Raw genomic sequence first — 23,599 nt, forward strand, 5'->3', positions numbered from 1 at the left:
TTATTAATTAATCAAACTAACATACAAACGCGTGGTAGCACAAACAAATCACCAATTAAACTAAGTATGCAACGGAAAATAAATTGACACAATGATTTGTTTACGAATGGGGAAAACCAACACGACAAAAACCCCACCTAGTGATTTTAAGGTCACCACTCCCGAGAATCCACTATTATCACAACAAGCGGTTATAAGGAAATGAATTCCAGTATCTTATATTAACCTATAGTTGAACCCTTACCCCAATACCCAATTGGACTTGTTCTGTAGTGACAATCTCTCATTATAATGCACGGCTCCTTGTACGTGACTAACCAATTGCGCGGATCCCAATACACGACTTCAATCACCAACTAGAGAAGGTTGTTGGCTACAAAGTTCTTCAATTAATCCAAACGATGAAGATCAAGAAGATGCTTGGTCACAAAACCCTACGGTGCATAAACACAGCAATTTCTTCACAAGAAAGACGAACTAGGGCAAATTCTGTCTCCGATCACAATTTGCTTGAATAAACTTTGCTCAACACTTGTGCAACTTATGTCCACTTTGACAACCCTTAAAATAATCCTTTTATATGTCTAGGGTTATGAGAAAAGAAAACCCAAACATACAAACACAGATTGAATGAAAAACAGAACAAAAAATCTGAATTTCATAAATCTCGACAGATACCTTATCTGTTGAGCTACTGTCAAGCCACAGGGCTGAACAGCTCTTCAAACTCGATAGATGGCTAGCTGTCGAGCTTTAATGATAGACACTTTTCAGACTTGAATTTTGGATAGACTTGCATGGCTTCAACACTTGATCTTGAAACAAAATTTCTTGAAGTATTAAACACATCCTAGATCTACCCAAATACAAGTAAAGTGCGTTTTGTCAAAAGATTAGCCAATTACATAAAATAGTGACATATGTTCCTAACAAGTGAATCACATATGTCCTAACAAAAGTAAAGAAATCAAAAGAAAGCAAATGAAAAGTAAAGTAACACAGGAGCACTGTACAAGGGTTAGGGGTCTACGGAAGTTTCAAGCTTATCTTTCACTTTTTCTTGTCTAGTCTAGTCACACAAAACTTTTACTTTTTACATTGTAAACACAAAACTGCAACAGCAGTGGAAAAATGGAAAGAACTGAAAAAAGAAAAAAAGAAAAAAAGAAGGCAAATGCCAACAGAGAGAGAGAGAGAGAGAGAGAGAGAGAGAGAGAGAGAGAACACTCTGAGCAAAATTTTCTGCAATTGTGTGAGGGACTTGGTGGTACAGCAATTCAACAAAGCTATTGACCTTTCAATTTTTATACTGTTGTGGTATAAGTAAGCCCTAGATGCGTTGGGATGAAATTAGATTTTTTTTTTTTTTTTTTTCAATTTTATTTGTTCAGGTAGTTGTTAAAAGGTTATATGTTTATTTTAAAGATACTGAATGTTTAATTATTGTAATTTTTTGACATACATTTTATTTAAATGAAAGTCATGTTTATTTTTAGAATTTCTTAAATACATATGTATATTATCGGGTATGGGGGAATGATAAGATTCTTTTAAAAACTTTCAAATTTTTTAGGATAATTTCAAAAAAAAAAAAAAAAAAAAAACTTAATTTTTTTCAAAAATTTGGGGGGGGGGGGGGGAAGGCCCCTCTCGGTCCTCATGATGCTTTGCCACTAACCCACTGTTGATTTATACATTCCTTGATAGGATAGAAAGGTGGGATGAAATAAAATACAAAAAAGAATCAATAAAAAAAAGTAAAGAATATATAAACATTTTCTCACCTATTTTTCTCATATTTTGGGAAGATTAAAAATGGTGGGCTAGATAGAAAATTAATTCTCTCTCCTTTTTAACTTCTTTCCACTTTTCTAATCAATCCATCTTCCATTCTCTCTTTACCATTTTCTTTACTCTCACTTTTCAACCCAACGAAATGCACTTTTGAATGTTTAAAAGACACCCAATAGTCCCAACCCAGCAAGCTTGGTGAACAATGGGGGCCATAGAAATAGCTGTTTATTATCATCTCCTTTGGCTTCTACCACACTGTTCAAAAATAATAAAATAATAATATTGTTGACAGCTTTTTATATTTCTCATGAAAGAGGTGTTATAACTTTCCTATTATAGTTTATTAACAATTGCCTTAAGGGCATCCGTTAACATAACCCTTACTATATTACAGCTGTAAGCGACTAAATTTCTAGTTTGAAATAAATCAAACAAGTAAAATAGTTTCACAAATGCGAATTTGTATTGATGATTGTGTGGTACAATTCTCTGGAATTACAAAAGAGTGATCCTCTGATTCGATCTCCTTGCAAGATTTGTTGATTAGATTTATGGTAATGTGGATTTGACCTGAACACAAAATGTCCTTCAATTTGGTTGAGGGATGGATTGAAGATTACTGAAACGGAATTACAATGAATCTCTGGCTATGGGCTTGTTTAGAAATCCTTTGTTCTTCGCGTTCTTCGTGTTCTTCGTGCGTTCTTCGTCTTCGAAGGTTTTGTGGTGGAAGTTCTTCGGAGCTTTAGAGGCTTGAATCCGTTGAGCTTCAATGATTTGTGATTTATTGATGTTTTCAGACACTTTTGGCTGGATTCCTGTGAACTTTAGGATCTAGGCAGATGATCTGGATGATTCTGCTTCGAATGTTCTCCGATTTTGGAGTTGAAGTTCTTGAAGGCTTTGAGGCTTGATCTTCGCAGAGCTTCTTCACTTCTAATTTTTTTTGGTCCCCTCTAATGTCTCAGGAAGGCTTCTATTTATAGGAGTTTTGGGGTGGGTGAGCGACACGTGGCGGAGCTTGATTGGTGACACATGTCACAGCTTGATTGGTCCGCTTAAGTCATCGCTTACACGTGCGAGGTTGCTTGAGTCATTGCTTACACGTGCGAGGCTGCTTGAGTCATCGCTTACACGTGCGCTGATGCGTGATTGGCTCTTGCATGACACTTGGCAAATTTCTGTTGGCTTCTGAATAGTGATAGCAAAACCTAGCAGCAATACATGGTGTTCTGTAATTGGCTGTATTTTGTGGACTTGATAATGTGATGTGTCAGCTTGTGATAGGTCGGGAATTTTCCCTCTCTACAAATGCCCCCTCGAGACTCGTTCACGCACACAGATTGATGATTGTGGTGTGGGAATGAGTTTCGAAAATGGATTTTTGGTACTTGACTCTTTAAGTGAAGTAGTTGAAGGTAGTGGAGCTGTTGAAGGTGGTGGAGCTGTTGAAGGTGGTGGAGCTTTCAGGAGGATAAGATTAAGTTGAAGTACTTTCAGAAGAGTATTTTGGATCGTTGGCGGCGATCACAAGATGTTGAAGATGGGGAAGATGAGAGAATGGTGGCTGGATACAGCATGCAGGGTCATGGAACTAACCTCGTGTTCTTAAGAACTTCTGGTGAAGTTATTTCAGAAGATCACGCGTTGGATTTCAACGAGGACAGGTGGGAAAATGGTTGAATGCACCTGCATATTTGTATCACCCAAATTAAGTTGAAGTAATTTCAGAAGCTTATGTATTCTGGGTATGCTGGTAGCGGCAATGAAGCAGATGGAGATGAAGCAAAGCAAACGAGCAAAGCGTACACCACCATGGTACTGGCCCTGTATGCTGGGACCCTTCTGGTGTAGATGTTTATGAGAAGTACAACTTTGAATATGGGACTGACTGTGCGTTGCATGGGGTCCGGCAGTAAGTAATCGAATGCGCCTGTGTAATAGGACCATGCTAACGGACATTATGTTGAAGTAATTTCAGAAGAGTATCTTCTGAAATTCTTCAAGCTGATTTTAAGTTGGAGTAATTTCAGAAAATGAGTTTTGAGGTACCAGCAACGATGACCTTTGAGTCCCCTAGTAGTGGGGACATGGAATAAGGCTTTGATGACCATTTACCAGCACCAAAGGCTGAATTCTGATGAGCTGGCGCCTTGGAGGTTGTTTTAAGTGTTGATGGAAAACAATTTGTAGGATACCCCAACACTTTTTTACCATCTTCATCTACTGCCACTTGTTGGAAAAGCACAGAAAAAATGAAAGATGGAACCAACTTGTGAACCTGGTTTGGAAACCAGACAAGTTGCTGTTTGTTCCGAACCACTGCTGCTGCTGGAAGATCAAGCAATTGGAAAGAGACTACAGGAGCCCTGAGGTTAGGAACAGGTGTGTCCGCTGGACTTGGATTCCCTGGCCAACCAAGTCCACGGAAACATGGGAGGTCGATGCAGACCTTGTTATGAGTAATCTTATGGACAAAGGTGGTCGTTAGGTGGAGAAACAAAGTTTGTTTGGATCTCAAAATTGCAATGATGTTGTAAATAGGGTTTCGATCGAACCATGGGAGGGTTGATCTCAAACCGATTATGAAGCAAAATCGGTTGCTAGGTGTTGAGAATGATGAGGTCATAGTGAGAAATGGTTGTGAAAATGAGGATTTGAAAATCTGAAAGAGGCAAATCTTCATTTCATGATTCAGTGTTTTTTTTTTTGGATGAGTTTTTGATGGACCCGGCCCTCCTATTTATAGTAGAGAGATGAAGAATGGTAGGTAGGTAGTTGGGAATGGTAGTTGAGAATTTTTGGTGAGAATGGTAGATGGGAACGGTAGGTGGGAACGGTAGGTGGAAATGGTAGGTTGGAACGGTAGGTGGGAATGGTAGGCACCGAACGGGAATGGTAAGTTGGAGACTGGTAGGCACCGAACGGGAATAGCAGATTGAACTAATGACCTAGTGTAATTTTAAGACACACTTGTGAGAGTTCATTTGTACTTTGAAAGGCAAGCCTTGATGGAATCTGGAGAATAACCCTGCGAGGATCCCAATTAAATGGATGAATCTCAAATTTTGCTCTTGAGGACCTAAGTTTTGAACACTTGGAATTGAGTCATTTTTGCAATTTTCAAGTCTCAAATGACAGAATGGACTCCAAAATCGGAATGTACTTGAAAAGTTGAGCAAGATAGGTCCATCTCAAAAATTTTGACATTTGGTCAACATTCGCACAAAAGTCAACTTTTTTTGGAAATTGGACGTTTGCACAATTTCTGAGCTTCGAATGAAGAAACGGGTCCCAAAATCGGAATGTACTCGAAAAATTGAGTGGGACAGGTCCGTTTTGAAAATTTTGACTTTCTGGTTAATATTTGCACAAAAGTCAACTTTTTTTTGGAAATTGGATGTTTGCACAATTTCTGAACTTCGAATGAAGAAACGGGTCCCAAAATCGAAATGTACTCGAAAAATCGAGTGGGACAAGTCCGTTTTGAAAATTTTGATTTTCTGGTCAAGGTCAAAGGTCCATTTGGTCAAAGTATTTTTTTTTTTTTTTTTTTTTTTTTGCAGGGGTTTCGGATCCGGGTCAAATTTCCGGGCCGGTCCGGGTCGAATCTGGACAAACGGGTCAGCAGTGGATGACGTCATCATGACGTCACAGTGCTGAGGGTGCGTGTGGCACAAGTGGCACGTGTGGCATGTGTGGCACGTGTGGCACAAGTGGCACGTGTGGCATGTGTGGCACGTGTGACACGTGCGAGCGTTGGCTGTCCTAATCGGCGCGTGGGACTGAAGGCCGCGCCGCAGAATCTTTTGGCGGCGCGTGGTGGCGCGTGCTTGGGCTTTTGGGCCTGAAATTTTTGGGTTTTGTTGATCTAAGGCCGTACAAGACCCCTGTATGGTCAGTTTTGTAAAATTATAAACAGGTTTGCACAAATTTGAAGCACTAGGCCGCGGGTCGTCACGACTCCGGGGCAGCGCGTGGTGGCGCGTGCGGCCATTTTTGGGCTTGAAGTTTCTGGGCTTTGTAGGTCGTGGGCCGATGGGTCTGGTGGTGACACCTGTTTTGTGAAGATTTTCTCAGATTTGTGCAGATTTGAACGAAAAACTTCGCGAAACGTTGGGAGTTTGTGGCGGCTCGTGGCGGCTCTGCTGCTGAAGATTTTTTCTGGGTTTTGTACACCAAAGTCCTTAGAAGATTTATGTGGATTGATTTCTTTGTGAAATCTTGTCAGAAAATTTAGAAATCCAAAATGGAGTCCGCACACATTGTTGGATTTGTTGCCACCTTGGTCTAATTTGGCGGGGGCCATTCTGACAATGCTTGACAATCCAGGCAGAGAGTGGTTCCAGAGTAATCACTAAATATCTCTGTTGTCCTCAAGAAGTCGGTGACACAGTAGAACAAGAAGCTTTCCTTCGTCGGTCTAGGATGGGAGACTGAAAGCATTGCTGGACTTGTTGGCACCTTGATCTATATTAATGGTGGTTGTTCTGACAACATTTGACAATCCAGGCAGAGAGTGGTTCCAGAGTAATCACTGAGTATCTCTGCTGTTTACAAAGGAGTAGAACAAGAAGCTTTCCTTCGTCGGTCTAAGACTTCATTCACAGTCTAGTGTCATAATTTCTGAGGTCTAGTGTAATTTTTTTCTTTCTGACAGCATGATACATTTATGGGCTTTGATATTTTTGATTTTTCAAATGGGCACGTCACCCTTTGAAGATATGGCACTTTTAACTTTTTTACAGGTGTATTTTTTTGTTTTGTCTACTAGCTTCTATGGATCTCTATATAAAGCCACTCAGGACATGCACTAACTCGTACAAAGGTAATCTCTAATAACAGAATACTCTATAGTAACATAATACTCTGTATGGAGAAACCATGCCCACCCCCTTTTTTATTTTATTTTATTTTATTTTATTTTATTTTATTTTATTTTATTTTATGTTAATTAATTTATTTTCTATTATTTGATTTTTTTTTTTTTTTTTATTATTACACAGGTATCATGATGCTCTTCTTTAAGGATTCGAAAATTGGTGAAGAACCAGCCTTGTTTATTTATAAGAAGAAAGATGACAAGGATGCGAAGCCTACGACCTTGATTGTTCGTCCGCCCACAATTGGAAAATTTTCAGAGAAATGGGGTCGTAACTCTTATCCTCTCAATTTGCCGAAATGGTCACAGGTTGTTTCTTCTAATGGCGGCTCTAACTTGGAAACAACCATCCTTCTTGCCTCGCATCACAAAAATGTTGCTAAATCAAAGCCGTACAACACTTTGGGACGGGAGATAATTGCCAAACATGCGGATTGGGATTTTTCCTTTAACGTGAATGGAGGATCTTCTTACTTCTTCCTTTATTGGGATTGGCTAGAAGATGTGCTCAGCCGGTGTAAACAGCTCCTTGATGTGACCCACCTCTACAGTGCGGTCTTTGCTTCCTTATTCACATATGATTATGATGAAAACCTCATGAAAGCATTTTGTGAGTGTTGGAGTCCGTCCACTAATACCCTCCATACCTCCGTTGGGGAAATTTCCATCACACCATGGGATCTTTCCATTCTCGGTGGACTTCCTTGTACCGGTGCATTTTATGATGAAGTAGTACCCAATGCGGAAGAGCTAGATGGGATCAATGACCAAGGACGACCCTATCTGCCGTACAGCTGTCGCTACCTCTTCCTGGCGTATCATCATCTTCAAAATCGGCTGAAGAAACAAGGGAAAGTAAGTGTTCGCGACTGGATTACTTTTTGGTATAGAGGAAATAGCAAGTATTCGGCTCCCAGAAAACCAGCGAGACGGACAACCATTCCCAAGTATAGTCAGAATCCCTCGGGTGAGATAAAGGAGCATGGGCCATGGCTTGATAAAGAACACGGGGTCTTTGTGGATCTTCAAGTTGAAGGTGATTTAAAGGAGGAGACTTATTTATCGGCGTTTCTTTCCTGTTGGCTATGCATATTTGTCTTCCCTATTAAGGATCAGAACAGCATCCGTCCTGGCACTTTCAAAATTGCTAGTTCCATAGCTAATGGTCGTTCATTTGGCCTTGCTTCCCCAGTATTGGCTAGCATTTATCGTGGGCTTAATACCATTTCTTCCTCTTCTACCCCGAGCAAGTCCGGAGCTAGCTTTGCCATCCATTATGTTCATGCCTGGGTAGGTCATTTCTTCCGAAGCAATCGCCTCACCCAAGATAAACCATCTGATGCTTTGATGACTAAATATTCTGGTGTGGGCTATGTCTCTCCGTTCAACGAATTCTCTGCACGCAAGCATATACGAAATGCCACCAACTTTCTTTGGCACTGAACTGCTTTCAAAAAAAACTATGACCAGACTTTTATTGACAATGATCATTTATCCGTTCAGAAGTTCGACTACTTTATAAGCCTTCGCTCGGGGTACTTGTCACTTCGATGTGAAGACCAACATATTGTAGAAGCATATAGTCCTCACAGGTTCAGTCGGCGCTTTGGATTTCATCAAGACATCCCAGGTGATTTGAAGGAAGAAATTCACACCGGTTCTTTAAAAGACCTCTACCAATTCTATCAATCCTTCTCTTGCTGCAACACAGATTCTAAGGTATTCATTCCAGCTTTTGCCACAGACTTTGGAAGTCGAGTCAGACATAGTTACAAACAATGGTGGGAAAGGGTTTGCGGCAATGATTTTACCAAAGGAACAGACCTCCTAGCTGACATCGCCTCCTTCCCTGTTAAGCCACTAACATCCAACAAGCCTCAGAAGGGAAAGAGGGAACTACCAGATCCATACATTCCACAGCATTTGTCAGAGTTTGCACGACGTCGTCTTGAAGATGATAGTCATTCAAAAGCCTCATCTCGACATATCGAAGTCACCTGCAGTCAAGGCACCAAAGGTCTATTTGTTGTACCAGTTAAAGATGCCAGTAAGATTTCTGAGGAGGAGGTGGGTAACGACCTGGGCTATAATTGGAAACAATCGAAGAGTCCAATGAAGGGTGTTGATGTGGAGATTTCTATTAATCATGCACAGCTTCTTTCAAATAGCGAGTCTTCTATTTCAAAGCCATCTGCAAAGAGTTCGGATCTTGAGAGGTGTGAATTTGCTGATGTTGGTACGTCATCCCAATTTCCGATTGAGACAGAAAGGGCACCTCTGCCATCCCTACAACCAGTTAAACCTCCGGAAGTCTCTGTGTTTCAAGCCAAGGCACATATTTCTTTTGTGCGTAGGAAAGGGGCTTCTATGCTAGGAGATGTTCTTCTAAACAGGCTTTCAAATCTTTCCGTAGACACCATCCTCCCACCAGCTGAAGTACAAGAGATTTATAGTGGGGTTAAAAGTCTTGGAGTGGACCCTCAACACTTGCGCGAGAATGTTGACAAATATTGCGAGGGTATTGTAGACTATTTGAAGATGAAGGAATTTCTAAACCAACGACCAAGTTCTGTCATCTTGTCTCAACGCCAGGCTGAAGTTGAATCCCTTTTTTCTGAAGCATCGCAGAAGAAAGCGTCTTTGAAGACTGAACTTGATGCTGTTAGATTGAGGATGGTTGACTTGAAAACTGAGCTTGTCCAGTTAGAACAATTATTGTCTCAAATTAAAACTCATCAAGTTGAACAAGACGATGTTGTGCAAGACTTAGAAGAACAACTTGAAGAAGTCAAATCTACCCCCGCTCTTGAAGACCAGGATATGGAGGCTTTAGAGAAGATACGAGCCCTTCTGGAAGATAATCGCTCTAGCTTGAAAGATTTGAAATGGATGTCGTAATTTCTTTTGTTTTAATTTCCTTTATATATGTCAACATGCTTTCCTCTTGTACTATATTTCTTTCGTTAATCAATAAAGAAGACTTTATTTTCTGTTCCTTCATCATTTTTTTTTTTTTTTGAGACTGAACTTAGCAAAGGATACTAAGTTGCCTACGTACCCTTGAGAGGGATCAAGTCATCACGTAGTTCAAAAGATTTTTGTTTTTTTTTTTTAGTTTCACAAAAAGGGGGGCGCAGTGTGCAATAGTGGGTATCACCACTGATCGAACCCGAGATGGCCTCAAGGGTGACACGGGCGTCCAACCGCTACGCCACACTCGCAATTGTTAACATGGAGTGGGATTAATTTCTCCTTATTGGTATACTTTCAAGCATAGAAGCATTTGAGGAACTTCCCATTGATGGGGCCGATCTTTGCATCGTCATTGTTGATCAACTTGTGAGCTTGGTTAGTGTTTGCCCCCTGCTTGAGAGTTGGAAGTACACCATAAGCAATGGTCACATGGTTTGACCTGACAACTTCATTGAAGTCTAGATCAATCTTGTTTTCTTTGGCAAAAATGGAGGGCTCATGTGTGTAATCCTCGCCCTACGCCCCACGGTATTTCATGGGTACCAATTGCGCATAGTGGGTATTACCACTAATCGAACCCGAGACCTTGGCCTCAAGGGCGACATAGGCATCCAACCACTACGCCACACTCGCAAATGGTGTCATAAAGGGGGATTAATTTTTCTTTATTTGTACGCTTTCAAAGGTAATGGGAAGACATCATGTACCCTTGCAGCGTTATGGTGGGTAGTTTAAGCTCTTACCGAGGAGCACCCCTCGATCTTCAAGCATAGAAGCGTTTGAGGAACTTCCCATTAATGGGGCCGATCCTTACACCATCATTATCAATCAACTTGTAAGCTCCATTGGTGTAGACTTCTTGCACAACATACGGTCCATCCCATTTTGAAGTGAACTTATTGCCTGTACGATGAGTTGTGATGATAGGTCTTCGAACGGCGAGGACTAAGTCACCAACTTGGAATGATCGTGGTTTGACTCTTTTATTGAATGCGCTTGAAAGACGAGCTTGATAGCATTCAAGGCGTTGTTGGGCCTCAAGCCTTTTTTCATCAAGTGCCTCTAATTCTTGCAACCTGAGCTTGGCATTTTCTTCTCCAGTCAATCCTTCTTGAATGGCAATCCGTAACGATGGGATTTGGCGTTCTAAAGGAAGGACGGCTTCTACTCCATAGACAAGAGAATATGGCGTTGCTTGAGTAGGCGTTCGAAATGTTGTTCGATATGCCCATAATGCTTCTCCGATTCTTTCGTGCCAGTCTCGCTTTGTCTTGGATACCACTTTTTTCAACAAACTGCCAAGTGTTTTGTTAAACGCTTCAGCTAGTCCATTTGCCGGGGCATTGTACATGGAGGAGTTGTATTGTTTAAATTCAAACTTCTCACATAGCTCTGTCATCAGCCTATTGTAGAATGGTTTGCCATTATCAGTTATGATATACCGAGGGACACCATACCGATAGATCAAATGAGTTCGAATGAAATTGACCACCGTTTCTTTCTTCACTTCCCTAAGGGGTACAGCTTCCGCCCATTTTGAGAAGTAGTCAGTTGCGGCCAAGATGTACAAGTGGCCACCGGATGACTTTGGTAATGGCCCTATTGCATCAAGTCCCCATGCATCAAAAGGCCAAGAAGCTACAGTTGGGTGTAAAGGTTCTGGCGGTTGGTGGATGAAGTTTGCGTGATACTGACAAGCTTCACACTTTTTAGCACATTCCATAGAATCTTGCACCATTGTAGGCCAATAGTAACCCATTCGTTTGATCCTATAATGTAACTTAGGACCTGACTGATGTGCGCCGCATATTCCAGAATGAGCCTCCTCTAAGGCTTGTTTAGCCTCCTCCTATCCTAAGCAACGGAGAAACAATCCATCAAATGAACGGCGGAAGAGAGTGTCTTTATAGTAAATGAATCGAGCAGCCCTCCGCCGAATTTCAGTCTTATGGCATTTATCATCCGGGAGTCTTCCATGTTGAAGATATTCAATGATCACTTGTCGCCAATCTTCTTTTTCGACAAGGCATACAGAAATGATGTTGGCTTGCTCTTCTTCTTCTTCTTCAACCACGAGAGGTACCACCCACCTTTGGGAAATAGCGACCTTGGTTGTCTCTTCTTGGGATAATGCTAAGGCAGTAGCTAAATTAGCTAAAGCATCGGCCTGTCTATTCTCCTTCCTCGGTATATGCTCCAATGTGATGGCTTCAAAATTTGCTAGCAACTTCTTCGCATATTTGCAATAGGGGATGAGGTCTTCTTTCTTGACGTCATATTGCTCCAAGATTTGGTTGATAACTAATTTGGAGTCTCCCAAGATCTCAAGTTGCGATATGCCCATCTCAATAGCCATCTGTAGACCAATGATCAATGCTTGATATTCGGCCACGTTGTTAGAGCAGAGTTCGCTTAATGAGAACGAGTAAAGAAGTATTTGCCGTTGTGGAGAAACAAACACTACACCTGCCCCCGCTCCTTCTTGACGTGCAGCCCCATCAAAAAACATCACCCATGGTGGCATTATTTCAATGTAAAACACATCTTCATCCGGGAAATCATCAGAGAATTCCCAATCAGACGGAACTGGGTGATCAGCTAAGAAATCTGCCAATACTTGTCCTTTGACAGCTTTTTGTGGAACATATGCAAGGTCATATTGCTGAAGCAAGACTGCCCATCGAGCTATACGACCAGAAATCACTGGCCTGGAGAGGACATATTTGATCGGGTCTGCCTTTGCTATCAAACGGACCATATATGCTTGCATGTAGTGCTCCAGTTTGTTTATGGCAAAGAAAAGAGCGAGACACATCTTTTCAATAGGAGAATAGTTTAATTCAGCCCCATTGAGAGTTTGACTTAGATAATAAAGGGCTCTTTCTTTCCCCTCTTTATTTTCTTGCGCCATAAGAGCACCTAGAGACCTTTCTTGGGCCGCAATATACAGCACCAAAGGCTTTCCTGGGATAGGAGCACCTAAAACTGGAGGATTAAGTAAATATCTTTTGATGCATGCAAAAGCATTGCTGCAAGCCTCATCCCATTCAAAGTGGACATCCTTTTTCATCAATCTATTGAAAGGTTGACATCGACCAGCCAAATTCGAGATAAATCGTCGTATGTAGGCCAATTTTCCCTGCAAGCCTCTAAGTTCTCGCAGATTCTTGGGCTCTGGCATTTTCTGGATTGCTTCAATTTTGGACTGGTCAATTTCAATACCGCGGTGCCTCACAATGAAACCAAGAAATTTTCCAGATGTTACGCCAAAGGCGCATTTGCGAGGGTTCATCTTAAGCTGATACTTTCTCAAGCGGGTGAACACGGATCGTAGATCTGCCAGATGGTCTTCCCTCCTTTTTGTTTTAACCACCAAATCATCAACATAACACTCCACGTATTTATGAAGTACATTATCAAAGATCTTCTGCATGGCCCGTTGATAAGTAGCACCAGCATTCTTTAGTCCAAAGGGCATCACTTTGTAACAGTAAATTCCCTTAGGGGTACGGAAAGCTGTAAGCTGCTCATCCTTAGGATTCATTCGAATTTGGTTGTAACCCGAAGATCCATCCATGAAAGATAAAGCTTCATGACCAGTAGTGGCATCAACCATGACCTCAGTGATGGGTAATGGAAAATCATCCTTGGGACATGCATTGTTCAAATCACGAAAGTCAACGCACACTCGGATTTGTCCATTCTTCTTTTTGACAGGGACGATGTTAGCGATCCATTCCAGGTACTGTACTTCACGAATGAAACCTGCTTCAATGAGCTTATTGACCTCGGTTTCTATTTGAGGGATAAGCTCTGGCCGAAAGCGTCTTTGAGCTTGTTTAACTGGGCGCACATCCTTCTTTACTACCAAATGGTGTAGAGCAATACTTGGATTGAGCCCAGGCATTTCCTTGTAAGTCCAAGCGAACACATCTTTGTACTCTACTAGGAGCTTGAGGTATCCTTCTTCTTCTTCAGGGGTAAAAAGCGCGCTGATGAAAGTTGGTCGGGGTTCTTCAACAGTTCCTAAATTGATCTCTTTAAGTTCATCAACTGTAGCTTGTCCTCCATCTTCCAAGGCTGGAGGAGCTTCATCGACCTCTTCATTGGTTGCTTCAGCATCTGACAGTGTACCCTCTTCTATTGTAATATGAAACGAGGATGATACCTCTTCAATTTCCTCATCATGGACGGGTGACTAACTTGTATGTACAATCATTCGTCTTTTGACTTTGAGCGATCCTTCAGTGTTGATCTCCAAGGTAAAGTTACGTTTCATGCGTGAAGGAATGCTACTGCGGATCTCATCATTGGCTCTCTTCTCCCCTTGAACGTCAAAGTTTAATGAACTTTGAGAATGACTATCAATAGGCCTTTTTGTTGCCCCCAGTCGATCAAAGACTGATTTACAAGCAAGAGTGTCCCGATTTGATGTTGAACAAGTTGTATTTAGCCTGTTGAACACTGTGATTTGTGATGACGAGGGCTCGATGCGATCAAACACTGAGACATGGGGTGAAGAATGGTCTTTTCTTTGATTTGAACTTTCGCCGACCTCCACCGTTATGTATTGAGAATTCGAAGGATCGCTTCTTTTCTTGGTCCATATCTGAGCTGGTTGTTCGGGAGTATAACCTAGTCCGGTCTTTGGGATAGGAATTTTATGCCCTTCAAGCCGCATTTTCCTTTGTGTTCTGCTAAGGCCATGCATCTTTTCTCCGGTGGCTTCTGGAATTAGCTTCCTTAAGTCTTCTTGTTTTGAGAAATCGTAGCCTGCTTTGGCTAACAGCCTATATGCCTTTGGGTCGAACCATTCTTTCGTCCGCTCACTTGGTAGAATACCATGCTCTATTGGACTTTGCGAAGACCTCACGAATCCGTTTAACGGCTTCGAGGGCAAAGGATTTGTGGATGAAGTTAAAGGCATGACATGATTTTCTTTCAATATGGCTACATCCTTCATCGTGAGCTTTGCAGGTCTCGACATATCTTTTGTAGGTTGAGGGCATTCCGCGAATGGTGATTGTCCATTCTTGCGATGTGATAATGGTATATACCGAAGGAATGGTTCTGGACCTTTCTTTGGGGAAGAGATGTCCTTTTTGGCGATGAATTTAACATGCTCCTTTTCATCTTGTTTACCTTTCATAGACGGGATCTCAACTGGAAGAACCTCGTTAGAAATGTCTTCTTTTGCATAAAATTTTGCATCAGCAAAATGAGCTTCAGTTTCTGCAAAAGGCTTTAGATCGGCATCGACCTTTTTTATTCCATTTTGAAAGAACTTGAAGCATTGATGCAAGGTTGATGGTACTATTCCATTTTCATGGATCCAAGGACGTCCTAACAACATGTTGTAGGTCGTCTTAGCGTCAATGACGTGGAACAAGACGTTGCTTTTCAATTCTCCAATGGATAATTCTAGGTGGATTAGGCCGATTGCACGTTGTCCTCCTTGATTAAAACCTTGGATGACCAAACGACTGTGTGATAATTCTTCCATAGTAAAACCCAGTCGTTTCATGGTCATTTTTGGAAGTATGTTAACGGCTGAACCTCCATCAACAAGGACACGCTCGATCCTTTGTTTACGAGCATAACCAGAGACATAGAGTGGGCGATTGTGGGGCTTAGAGCCTAACAATAGATCCTTATCAGTGAAAGTCAAATCTGGAGAGCATGCGTAACATCCCTGTGTTTGTTGAAGCGTATTGGTATGAGGGGCGTATATCTCTGGCTCCTCAAGAGCTTGGGTGAGCACTTCTTTTGGTGATGTGGAGGATTGCAAGGGTTCAACTTCATCGACCTGAGATTGGAGTTCCTCCAAAGATGATAAGGTCTCTTTTGGATCATCATGGTCAACGTCCTCCTTTTCGTCCTGGATTTCGCAACGAGAAACTGTGTGGACGGCCTCAGCTGAGTTATTTTGAAAGAATTTTCTGGGGAAGAATTCTTCCAATGTGATGAGATTTCGAGATTTTTGGGTTTGTGCTGAATCTTCATATACTTTTGTTCCCAGTCTCCTTTGCCTCTTATCACTCATTCTTTTTTACCAAGGCTGAATCTGGTTTTGTGCTCTTTTGGACTCTTGGGTGATCAAATGAAGAGGGAATGCTCGTTTCTTCTTCCATCTCTTGCGAACAACCATTGTCCAACCTTCTTCCTTGTCCGTCGTTGACCTTTTATCATCGTTTGAACTATAATGAGGTGCTTTTTGTGAGAGCTGAACTTGAACCGGTTCTAAAGAACCAAAATGGATAAGCGTGGTATTTGCCCCTTGCTTAATATTTGGAGACAGGGAACTAGATAACTCACAAGAAAACGTGACCAGGTTTGACTGAGCAACATCATTAAAATCCAAGTTGATTTTCCTTTCCTTGGCTAGCTTCATGATGAGTTCTTTAAGAACAAAGCATTTTTGGATTGGATGACTTATGATGCGATGATACCTACAATAGTTCGGGTCATCAACTTTTCTCATCTCTTCCGGTCGTTTGCACTCTGGCAATTCAATTAATTTCAACTTGAGCAGTTGTTCTAGCATTTCAGGCATATCGGCATCTAGGAAAGGATAGACCTTTTGTTCCCATTCCTTAAGTGATGAGCGACGCGTCTCACGTTGTTGACCTCCTTCAGGCCTCTTTTCATTGGCCTTCACATTTTTTGTTGAAATTTTGATTGGGGCAGGATTGACATTCATTGAGTCTTTGACATTACTTTTTGCATTTCTGTCATTTTTCCTTATTTCCCGTCTTTCTTTCCTTTCTTCAGGTACGGGAGGTTTCGTATTTCCATGGCTGGAAATACTTAATTCCATGTCATGCGCACGAGTTGCCAACTCTTCAAATGTTCGAGGCTTTACTCCTTGAAGGATGTAAAGGAGTCCCCAATGCATGCCTTGGATGCACATCTCTATAGCAGATATTTCAGTAAGTCTATCCTTGCAGTCTAGACTCAAAGAACACCACCGATTGATATAATCAACGACGGGCTCATCCTTCCACTGTTTAGTATTGGTAAGCTCCATCATGCTTACTGTGCGTCGTGTGCTGTAGAATCGGTTGAGAAACTCCCTTTCAAGTTGTTCCCAGCTATCGATTGATTCAGGCTCTAAGTCTGTATACCAATCAAAGGCATTCCCTTTTAGTGAACGGACAAACTGCTTTACAAAGAGGCCTCCTTGAGTCCCTGCATTCTCGCAAGTTTCCACAAAGTGAGCAATGTGTTGCTTAGGGTTTCCTTTGCCATCAAATTGCAAGAACTTGGGAGGTTGATACCCGTTTGGAATTCTCATATTATCTATGCGCTTTGTATAGGGTTTTGGAATATATGAGAGAACTTGTGGAAGAACCTCCATATTGTGCTCGAATGGTGTTTGTAATCATACCCTGCAGCTGTTGGACAGATATTGAGGCCATTGAGGTGGAATGTCCATGTTGAGAAGTGCCTTCACCTCCTTTTCCTTTATCACCTTTGGCGCTTTCTCCTTTGGAGGTAAAGCCAGGTGGCGGCTCAAGGCCAAGATTTGATTCACCCGAATCTTGTACCTCCAGCTTATTCATTAGGGTTGCAATTTTGACATCCTTTTCTTCAAGTGCCTTTGTGAGAAGGATGACCCTTTGTTCCATTTCAGCCATCTTTTCTTCCATCGTAGAGGTATTAGTCATCATTACTGGCATGACCTCTATAGATGACGGGGAAAATGATGAAACAGGATGAGTCAATGGCACTTTACTCCTTAAGTTTCTCATCACGGGTGAAGAGTTGATAGAAAAGGTCTTTGTTGGAGATGATTCATTACTGGTCTCCAAATCTTTCGAGGCAGATGAATCTTTAGTGGTAGCTTTCCTATTTGCAAGAAAGTCCAGAGAGGTGACAGCAGGAGATTGGCTTTCTTGGGTTGGTTGAGGTTGGAGTCGATCAAGAGCTTTAGACCGACTGCGAGTGATTGGGCCGACATACTCATCAGCACTGGAATCATCAACCACTGACTTTCGAACATTCTTGCTAGAGGCCATTAAAGCTAGTAGCAAAATGATGTCGAATTTCTTTTCTTATGAAGGAGGAAGAGATGAGAGGCAGAGAGGTCCCACTGGGCGTGCCAGAATTTGTAAGCGACTAAATTTCTAGTTTGAAATAAATCAAACAAGTAAAATAGTTTCACAAATGCGAATTTGTATTGATGATTGTGTGGTACAATTCTCTAGAATTACAAAAGAGTGATCCTCTGATTCGATCTCCTTGCAAGATTTGTTGATTAGATTTATGGTAATGTGGATTTGACCTGAACACAAAATGTCCTTCAATTTGGTTGAGGGATGGATTGAAGATTACTGAAACGGAATTACAATGAATCTCTGGCTATGGGCTTGTTTAGAAATCCTTTGTTCTTCGCGTTCTTCGTGTTCTTCGTGCGTTCTTCGTCTTCGAAGGTTTTGTGGTGGAAGTTCTTCGGAGCTTTAGAGGCTTGAATCCGTTGAGCTTCAATGATTTGTGATTTATTGATGTTTTCAGACACTTTTGGCTGGATTCCTGTGAACTTTAGGATCTAGGCAGATGATCTGGATGATTCTGCTTCGAATGTTCTCCGATTTTGGAGTTGAAGTTCTTGAAGTTCTTGAAGGCTTTGAGGCTTGATCTTCGCAGAGCTTCTTCACTTCTAAATTTTTTTTTGGTCCCTTCTAATGTCTCAGGAAGGCTTCTATTTATAGGAGTTTTGGGGTGGGTGAGCGACACGTGGCGGAGCTTGATTGGTGACACATGTCACAGCTTGATTGGTCCGCTTAAGTCATCGCTTACACGTGCGAGGTTGCTTGAGTCATTGCTTACACGTGCGAGGCTGCTTGAGTCATCGCTTACACGTGCGCTGATGCGTGATTGGCTCTTGCATGACACTTGGCAAATTTCTGTTGGCTTCTGAATAGTGATAGCAAAACCTAGCAGCAATACATGGTGTTCTGTAATTGGCTGTATTTTGTGGACTTGATAATGTGATGTGTCAGCTTGTGATAGGTCGGGAATTTTCCCTCTCTACAACAGCTTCTTTCCCCCTCCTGCACTGCAATTTTATCTTCTTTCCCTTATAATGTCACCATTTGCATGTAGACATTCACTCTTCCAAGTCAAAAGATGGTTTGCCCTCATTTAAAGAAGGTAATTCTACAATCAGTGTGCTAAAACATCAAACTGATTATTGTTTACCCTGCAAGTGTCAAGAGATCTAACGAATGCATAAAATAATACAAGAAGCATTTTAAAGGACAGGTGTACAAAACCACTATGATGAAGAACTAAGGAGCCACCAAAACTGTGACATAATTTTTGTAGATTCAAGATAAAATAATACATCATCTTCATCAACAAGTCAAGTTATTTGAACCAAATCAAACTCATTTTCAACAAAAAATAACAGAATCTACAAAACTTCAAGTCATACTGTCATGGATCATATGCTATCAAAGAAAACAAGAACCATCATTATAACAACAATGCAAACATATAAGATTAGAAAAGACAAGTTGATAATTATGTAGAATATGGTGGGTTTGAAGATCAGAAAAGGCAAGTTTGAAGAAGGACTTGAAGATCCTTCAAGAAGTCTTCCTGTGTTGGCGAAGATTGCTGCAAGTGGTGGGGAGTGGGCTGTAGCAATCAAACAAGTAACATCATAAAACTCGACCTCAAAAGTCCATTTTGCTGTGATCTAATGTCTGGTGATACATCAACAGTATGTTTGGGTGGTGTTTTATCTCCGTCTTTGCTTTATTTAAAATATCTAAATTACTTGGACCTAAGCAACAATAAATTTCAAGGAATTCCCATCCCAAATTTCATTGGTTCTCTCAATAAGTCGAGTTATCTTAATCTCTCCTATGCATCCTTTGCTGGAATGATCCCTTCTCACCTTGGGAATCTTTCTAACTTGCTTTATTTTGATCTCTCTACGTTTGCATATCCACTAGCACCACCAATTTCAAATTTAAATTGGCTCTCTGGTCTCTCCTCTAAAATACCTCAGTTTGAATGGCATGAACTTTTCCGTAGCAAAAACTGATTGGCTACAAACTATAAATCTGCTCCCTTCTCTGTTGGAGTTGCGCTTGTCCTTTTGTCTACTTCACTATCTCCCTGAAAGTTTTCCCCCTGTCAACTTTTCATCACTTTCAAAACTTGGTATCTCTGGTAATGACTTCAACCTTCAATTCCTCAATTGGTGTTCAATATCACTTCCCTCACAGATCTCAAACTTGGCAATTGTTATCTCAAAGGCTCCATCCCTAAGATTACAAAGGGGAACCTATGCAATTTGCAGACTTCAGATTTATCAGTTAATCATTTAAGCGGCAAAATAACAAAATTTTTCCAGGCCTTTTTTGGAATGCAGTAACAGTAGCCTAGAGCATTTAAATTTGAGCTTGAACCAACTCATTGGGAACGTGCCTCATTCTTTGGGGTATGTAAAACGTTTGAGAAACCTTCAACTTTACGGCAACGCATTCTCCAGCTCAATTCCATTATATATACAAAATTGTCCCGTCTGGAGATATTGGACCTCAGTGTCAACATGATGAATAGAACCATCTCAGAATTAATTGGACAGCTTTCTGAGTGTAAACCAGTTACTAAAATGTGTAAGCTACAGAGTCACAGAAGTAGAATACTTGGACACAGCTAGTTGTTACAGGGCACGTTCTATGATATCCTCTGAGAGGATAGAAAAGTGGGATGAATGAAATTTTAAGAAGAACAAATAAATATAGTAAAGAATATATGGACATTTTCTCACATATTTTTCTCAACACAAACATTCTTTGTGTTTTCCTTGAAACTTCTATAACCAATTCTATTCACTCCATAAACATATAGTAATACCAATTAAAAAAACACTAAATGACTAATCAATTAGAATTCAAAAAGCTATAATAAAAAAAATTAGAATTCAAAAAAGTGACATTTCACCTGAGGAAGGTCCTTGATTTTTTGGCGAATTAAGAAGATCACGAAGAACGCAAAAACGTTGAACTAATTAATTTTGGGCCTTAAATACTATGTTTATAAGTTCTTGTTGAGAGCTTGGGTAGAGCGGAAGCTTGAGTTTGGGCCTGGCAGTGTATGTTGTGGTCAGACACATAGCCCATAAACTAATTAAAATGTTAGAATGCTCGGCCGAGGACTAGTTAAGTTGAAAATCATTGAGGCCTTTCAATAGACTTGACAGGCAGGAAACGAGCCTACATTAGCTCAATAATTTTGGGCCTTAAATACTACTATTTATAAGTTCTTATAATTAAACTAAGCTCTGAGCACGTGCTTACACCATGCGCGTGCTCAGAGTCTTTTTTTATTTTATTTTTTATTTTTTTATTATATAAGATAAATGTTAATAATTTGCATCTATTATATATATATATATATATATATATATTATTTTTCAAACAAATAAAAATGATATATTTTAGAAATAAGTAGTAACTATAATTTCTTTTTTGAACGTGAAGGGAAAAAAATCATAAATTTTAGGAGTTCTCTTTTTGAATTCAAAATAAAATTTGTTATTTGAAATTTATGACCCTATTTCTAAATTAAATTACTTTTCATTAATGAGAATATTTTTGAATCACATAAAAGTCTAGTTGAAAGAGGGAATCCTATACAAAACTCACCCTTTAAATTTGAGTAAAATACACTTCAGTCCTCTAAATTTACTTTCTCTTAATTGAGCTCTGTAAGTTTCAATCTTATTCAATTAAGGTCTTCCATCCACTTATGTTAACTACTTGTCGTAAAGTATTTAATTTTGAATTTTCTAAAAAAAAAAATTCTAATTAAAAATTCAAAAAAATAATAAAAAAAAATTTTGAAAAGAAAAAGAAAAGAAAAGAAAATATGGTTAATCGAAGTGTGCAGTGGGTGTGGCATCGATGGGTGACGAGGTTGACCATGCTGGTTGTCATGGCTGGAGTGTTGGGTAAAATATGGTCTCATCGTTGCTAGGAGAGGGTGCTTTTATAGTTTTAATTTTTAACAATGATGAGGCCAAAAGAGAGTTGGTTTGATCCTTTGCTATGTTCCCACTTGGAATGCATTGTGAGTCAATGACTTTAGTAATTTGCATAGAAGCATTGATGTCCCTCATTGGAGACGATCAAATCTAATTTCCTACGGTGATGTTGGATTTCAGTTTTGCTACATGTGAATTTGCCTTCTCACAGTCATGGCCTGAATCTCTATTCAAATTACTAAAGTCAGGTACTCTTTACAAGAAGAAGGTATTTGGTATCAAATGATACCATGTGAACGGTATCAAAATTCGGGAAATTATTAGGTAATCCAGGACTACAAGGTCCTACAAGGTCAGGTTGCTGACCTTGTAGTCCCAGCCAATAGATAGAAGACACATCATGAAAAATGAATGACATCAGCTTAGCTGCAATATCATTCAAACATACCCACAGATTTTAACATCGTTAGTCTTGTCCGTTAACTCATTTGCAAATTTCAAAATTTCATTTGGGAATTGGGCAGGTCAGTGAGAGATTTCAGAAGGTAAAAGCTTTCAAAATTCATTATTTTAAAAATTCTATCTCTTTTTTTCTTTTTTTTCTTTCTCTCTCTCTCTCTCTCTCTCTCTCTGATGGTTCATCTTCATGTTCATCATCATCACTATTTGCTACTACTTTCTTCCACCACAATGTTGGCAGCACTTCTTCTCTATTTCTACTTCATCTGTTCCTACCTAGGCCTACGGATATCTCATGGCTAGATAACTCTTTTAATTTTTTTTAATTTTTATTTTTATGGTAAATTCAAACTCTTTTTTTTTTTTTTTCCTTCTTAGCTCAATATTATCTGGGTCAAGTTCCTATTGCCTTACTTTTCTTTTATATTAAATGGGTCAAGCCTTAATGGTGTTCCTTTTGTGGCACTTTGTTGGAATCTTAGGTTCTGTAATACATGGACATGGGTTTCAGATTTGATTTATACTTTGACTTTATCGATTGTTAAATATGAGTAATAGTTTTGTTTTTGTTTCCTAAACAAAAACAAAAACAAAAACAAAAAAACAAAAGTTTTAGTTTTTCTTGGATTTGATTTGATCAGATAACTTTTGAGGGTGGTTGGGATCAAAAGTGTTTGATTTAGGCAAAGCGTATTATTTTTTGGTGGCATAGAAAGTGTTTGTTGAAATGCCTCATAGAGTTTTGGTTTGTCTGAACTTGTTATGGCTTTGTATCCATGTTTATGTGGTTCTGCTTTTTCTTTCTTCTTCTTCTTCTTCTTTTTTTTTTTTTTTTTTTTTTTTTTGGTTTAGGTGTTAAATCTGGTGTATTGCATAGTTTAATTCTCAAACTGAAATAAGTTTATGAAAATTTTTTTCCTATATCATGTAAAAAAATTACAATATTTCACTTTTCTTTTGTCATTTTGATTATGATTGCGTTTTATGCTATAGATCTTCTTAGAGACTTTATTTATAGTCTCTAATGCTATGAGGAACACAATGGATTAATTTGCAAGATGCCATAATGCCACCCTGGTTATATAACGTTGTGAAGTTCAACTTCTCTTTGTTTTGTGATTTTGATAGCGGCCTATGGATAATTTTTATAGTTAAACTTGATGTTGGTTGCTTCAACATGGATGCAGAGTCTAAAGACATGCAGCTACTGCACTATACCTCTCAATCTACTTTACTCTAGTAATGGTTATCCATTCCTGACCAATATAAGCGAAGTTGTTGGACAAAGTGGCTGGCTTCGGTTAATGATTTAAACATAGTTTTAAAAACCGGACCGGACCGGCCGGTCCGACCGGTTCAACCGGGAACCGGCCTTCAATCCGGTCCGGTTATGTTTAAAAACCGGAAATAATGAAAAAACCGTGGAACAGTAAAAACCGGCCGGTTCAACCGGAAAACCGGGAACCGGCACGGTTAAACCGGTTACTGAC

At 40.0% G+C, this 23,599-nt stretch overlaps 1 protein-coding gene across 1 annotated transcript; it reads right to left on the reverse strand.

Moving 5' to 3' along the window:
• Positions 1–11,498: 11,498 nt before the first annotated feature.
• On the reverse strand, positions 11,499–15,692 carry LOC126719716 (uncharacterized). Its single transcript, XM_050422243.1, has 2 exons — positions 13,881–15,692; positions 11,499–13,847 (listed from the first exon to the last, which is right to left on the reverse strand). The coding sequence occupies exons 1-2, from the start codon at positions 15,690–15,692 to the stop codon at positions 11,499–11,501; spliced, it is 4,161 nt and encodes a 1,386-aa protein (XP_050278200.1).
• Between the last annotated feature and the right edge of the window lie 7,907 nt (positions 15,693–23,599).

This window comes from Quercus robur, chromosome 3, assembly GCF_932294415.1.
Source record: "Quercus robur chromosome 3, dhQueRobu3.1, whole genome shotgun sequence".
NCBI classification, from domain to species: domain Eukaryota; kingdom Viridiplantae; phylum Streptophyta; class Magnoliopsida; order Fagales; family Fagaceae; genus Quercus; species Quercus robur.

What these genes read in the sequence shown, in the direction of transcription:
- LOC126719716 (XM_050422243.1), bottom strand. Translation starts at nt 15,692, where the DNA reads ATGAGTGATAAGAGGCAAAGGAGACTGGGAACAAAAGTATATGAAGAT. An exon ending in ACACTGAAGGATCGCTCAAA is followed by an intron (nt 13,848 to 13,880) that starts GTCAAAAGACGA and finishes CATACAAGTTAG; the next exon opens with TCACCCGTCCATGATGAGGA.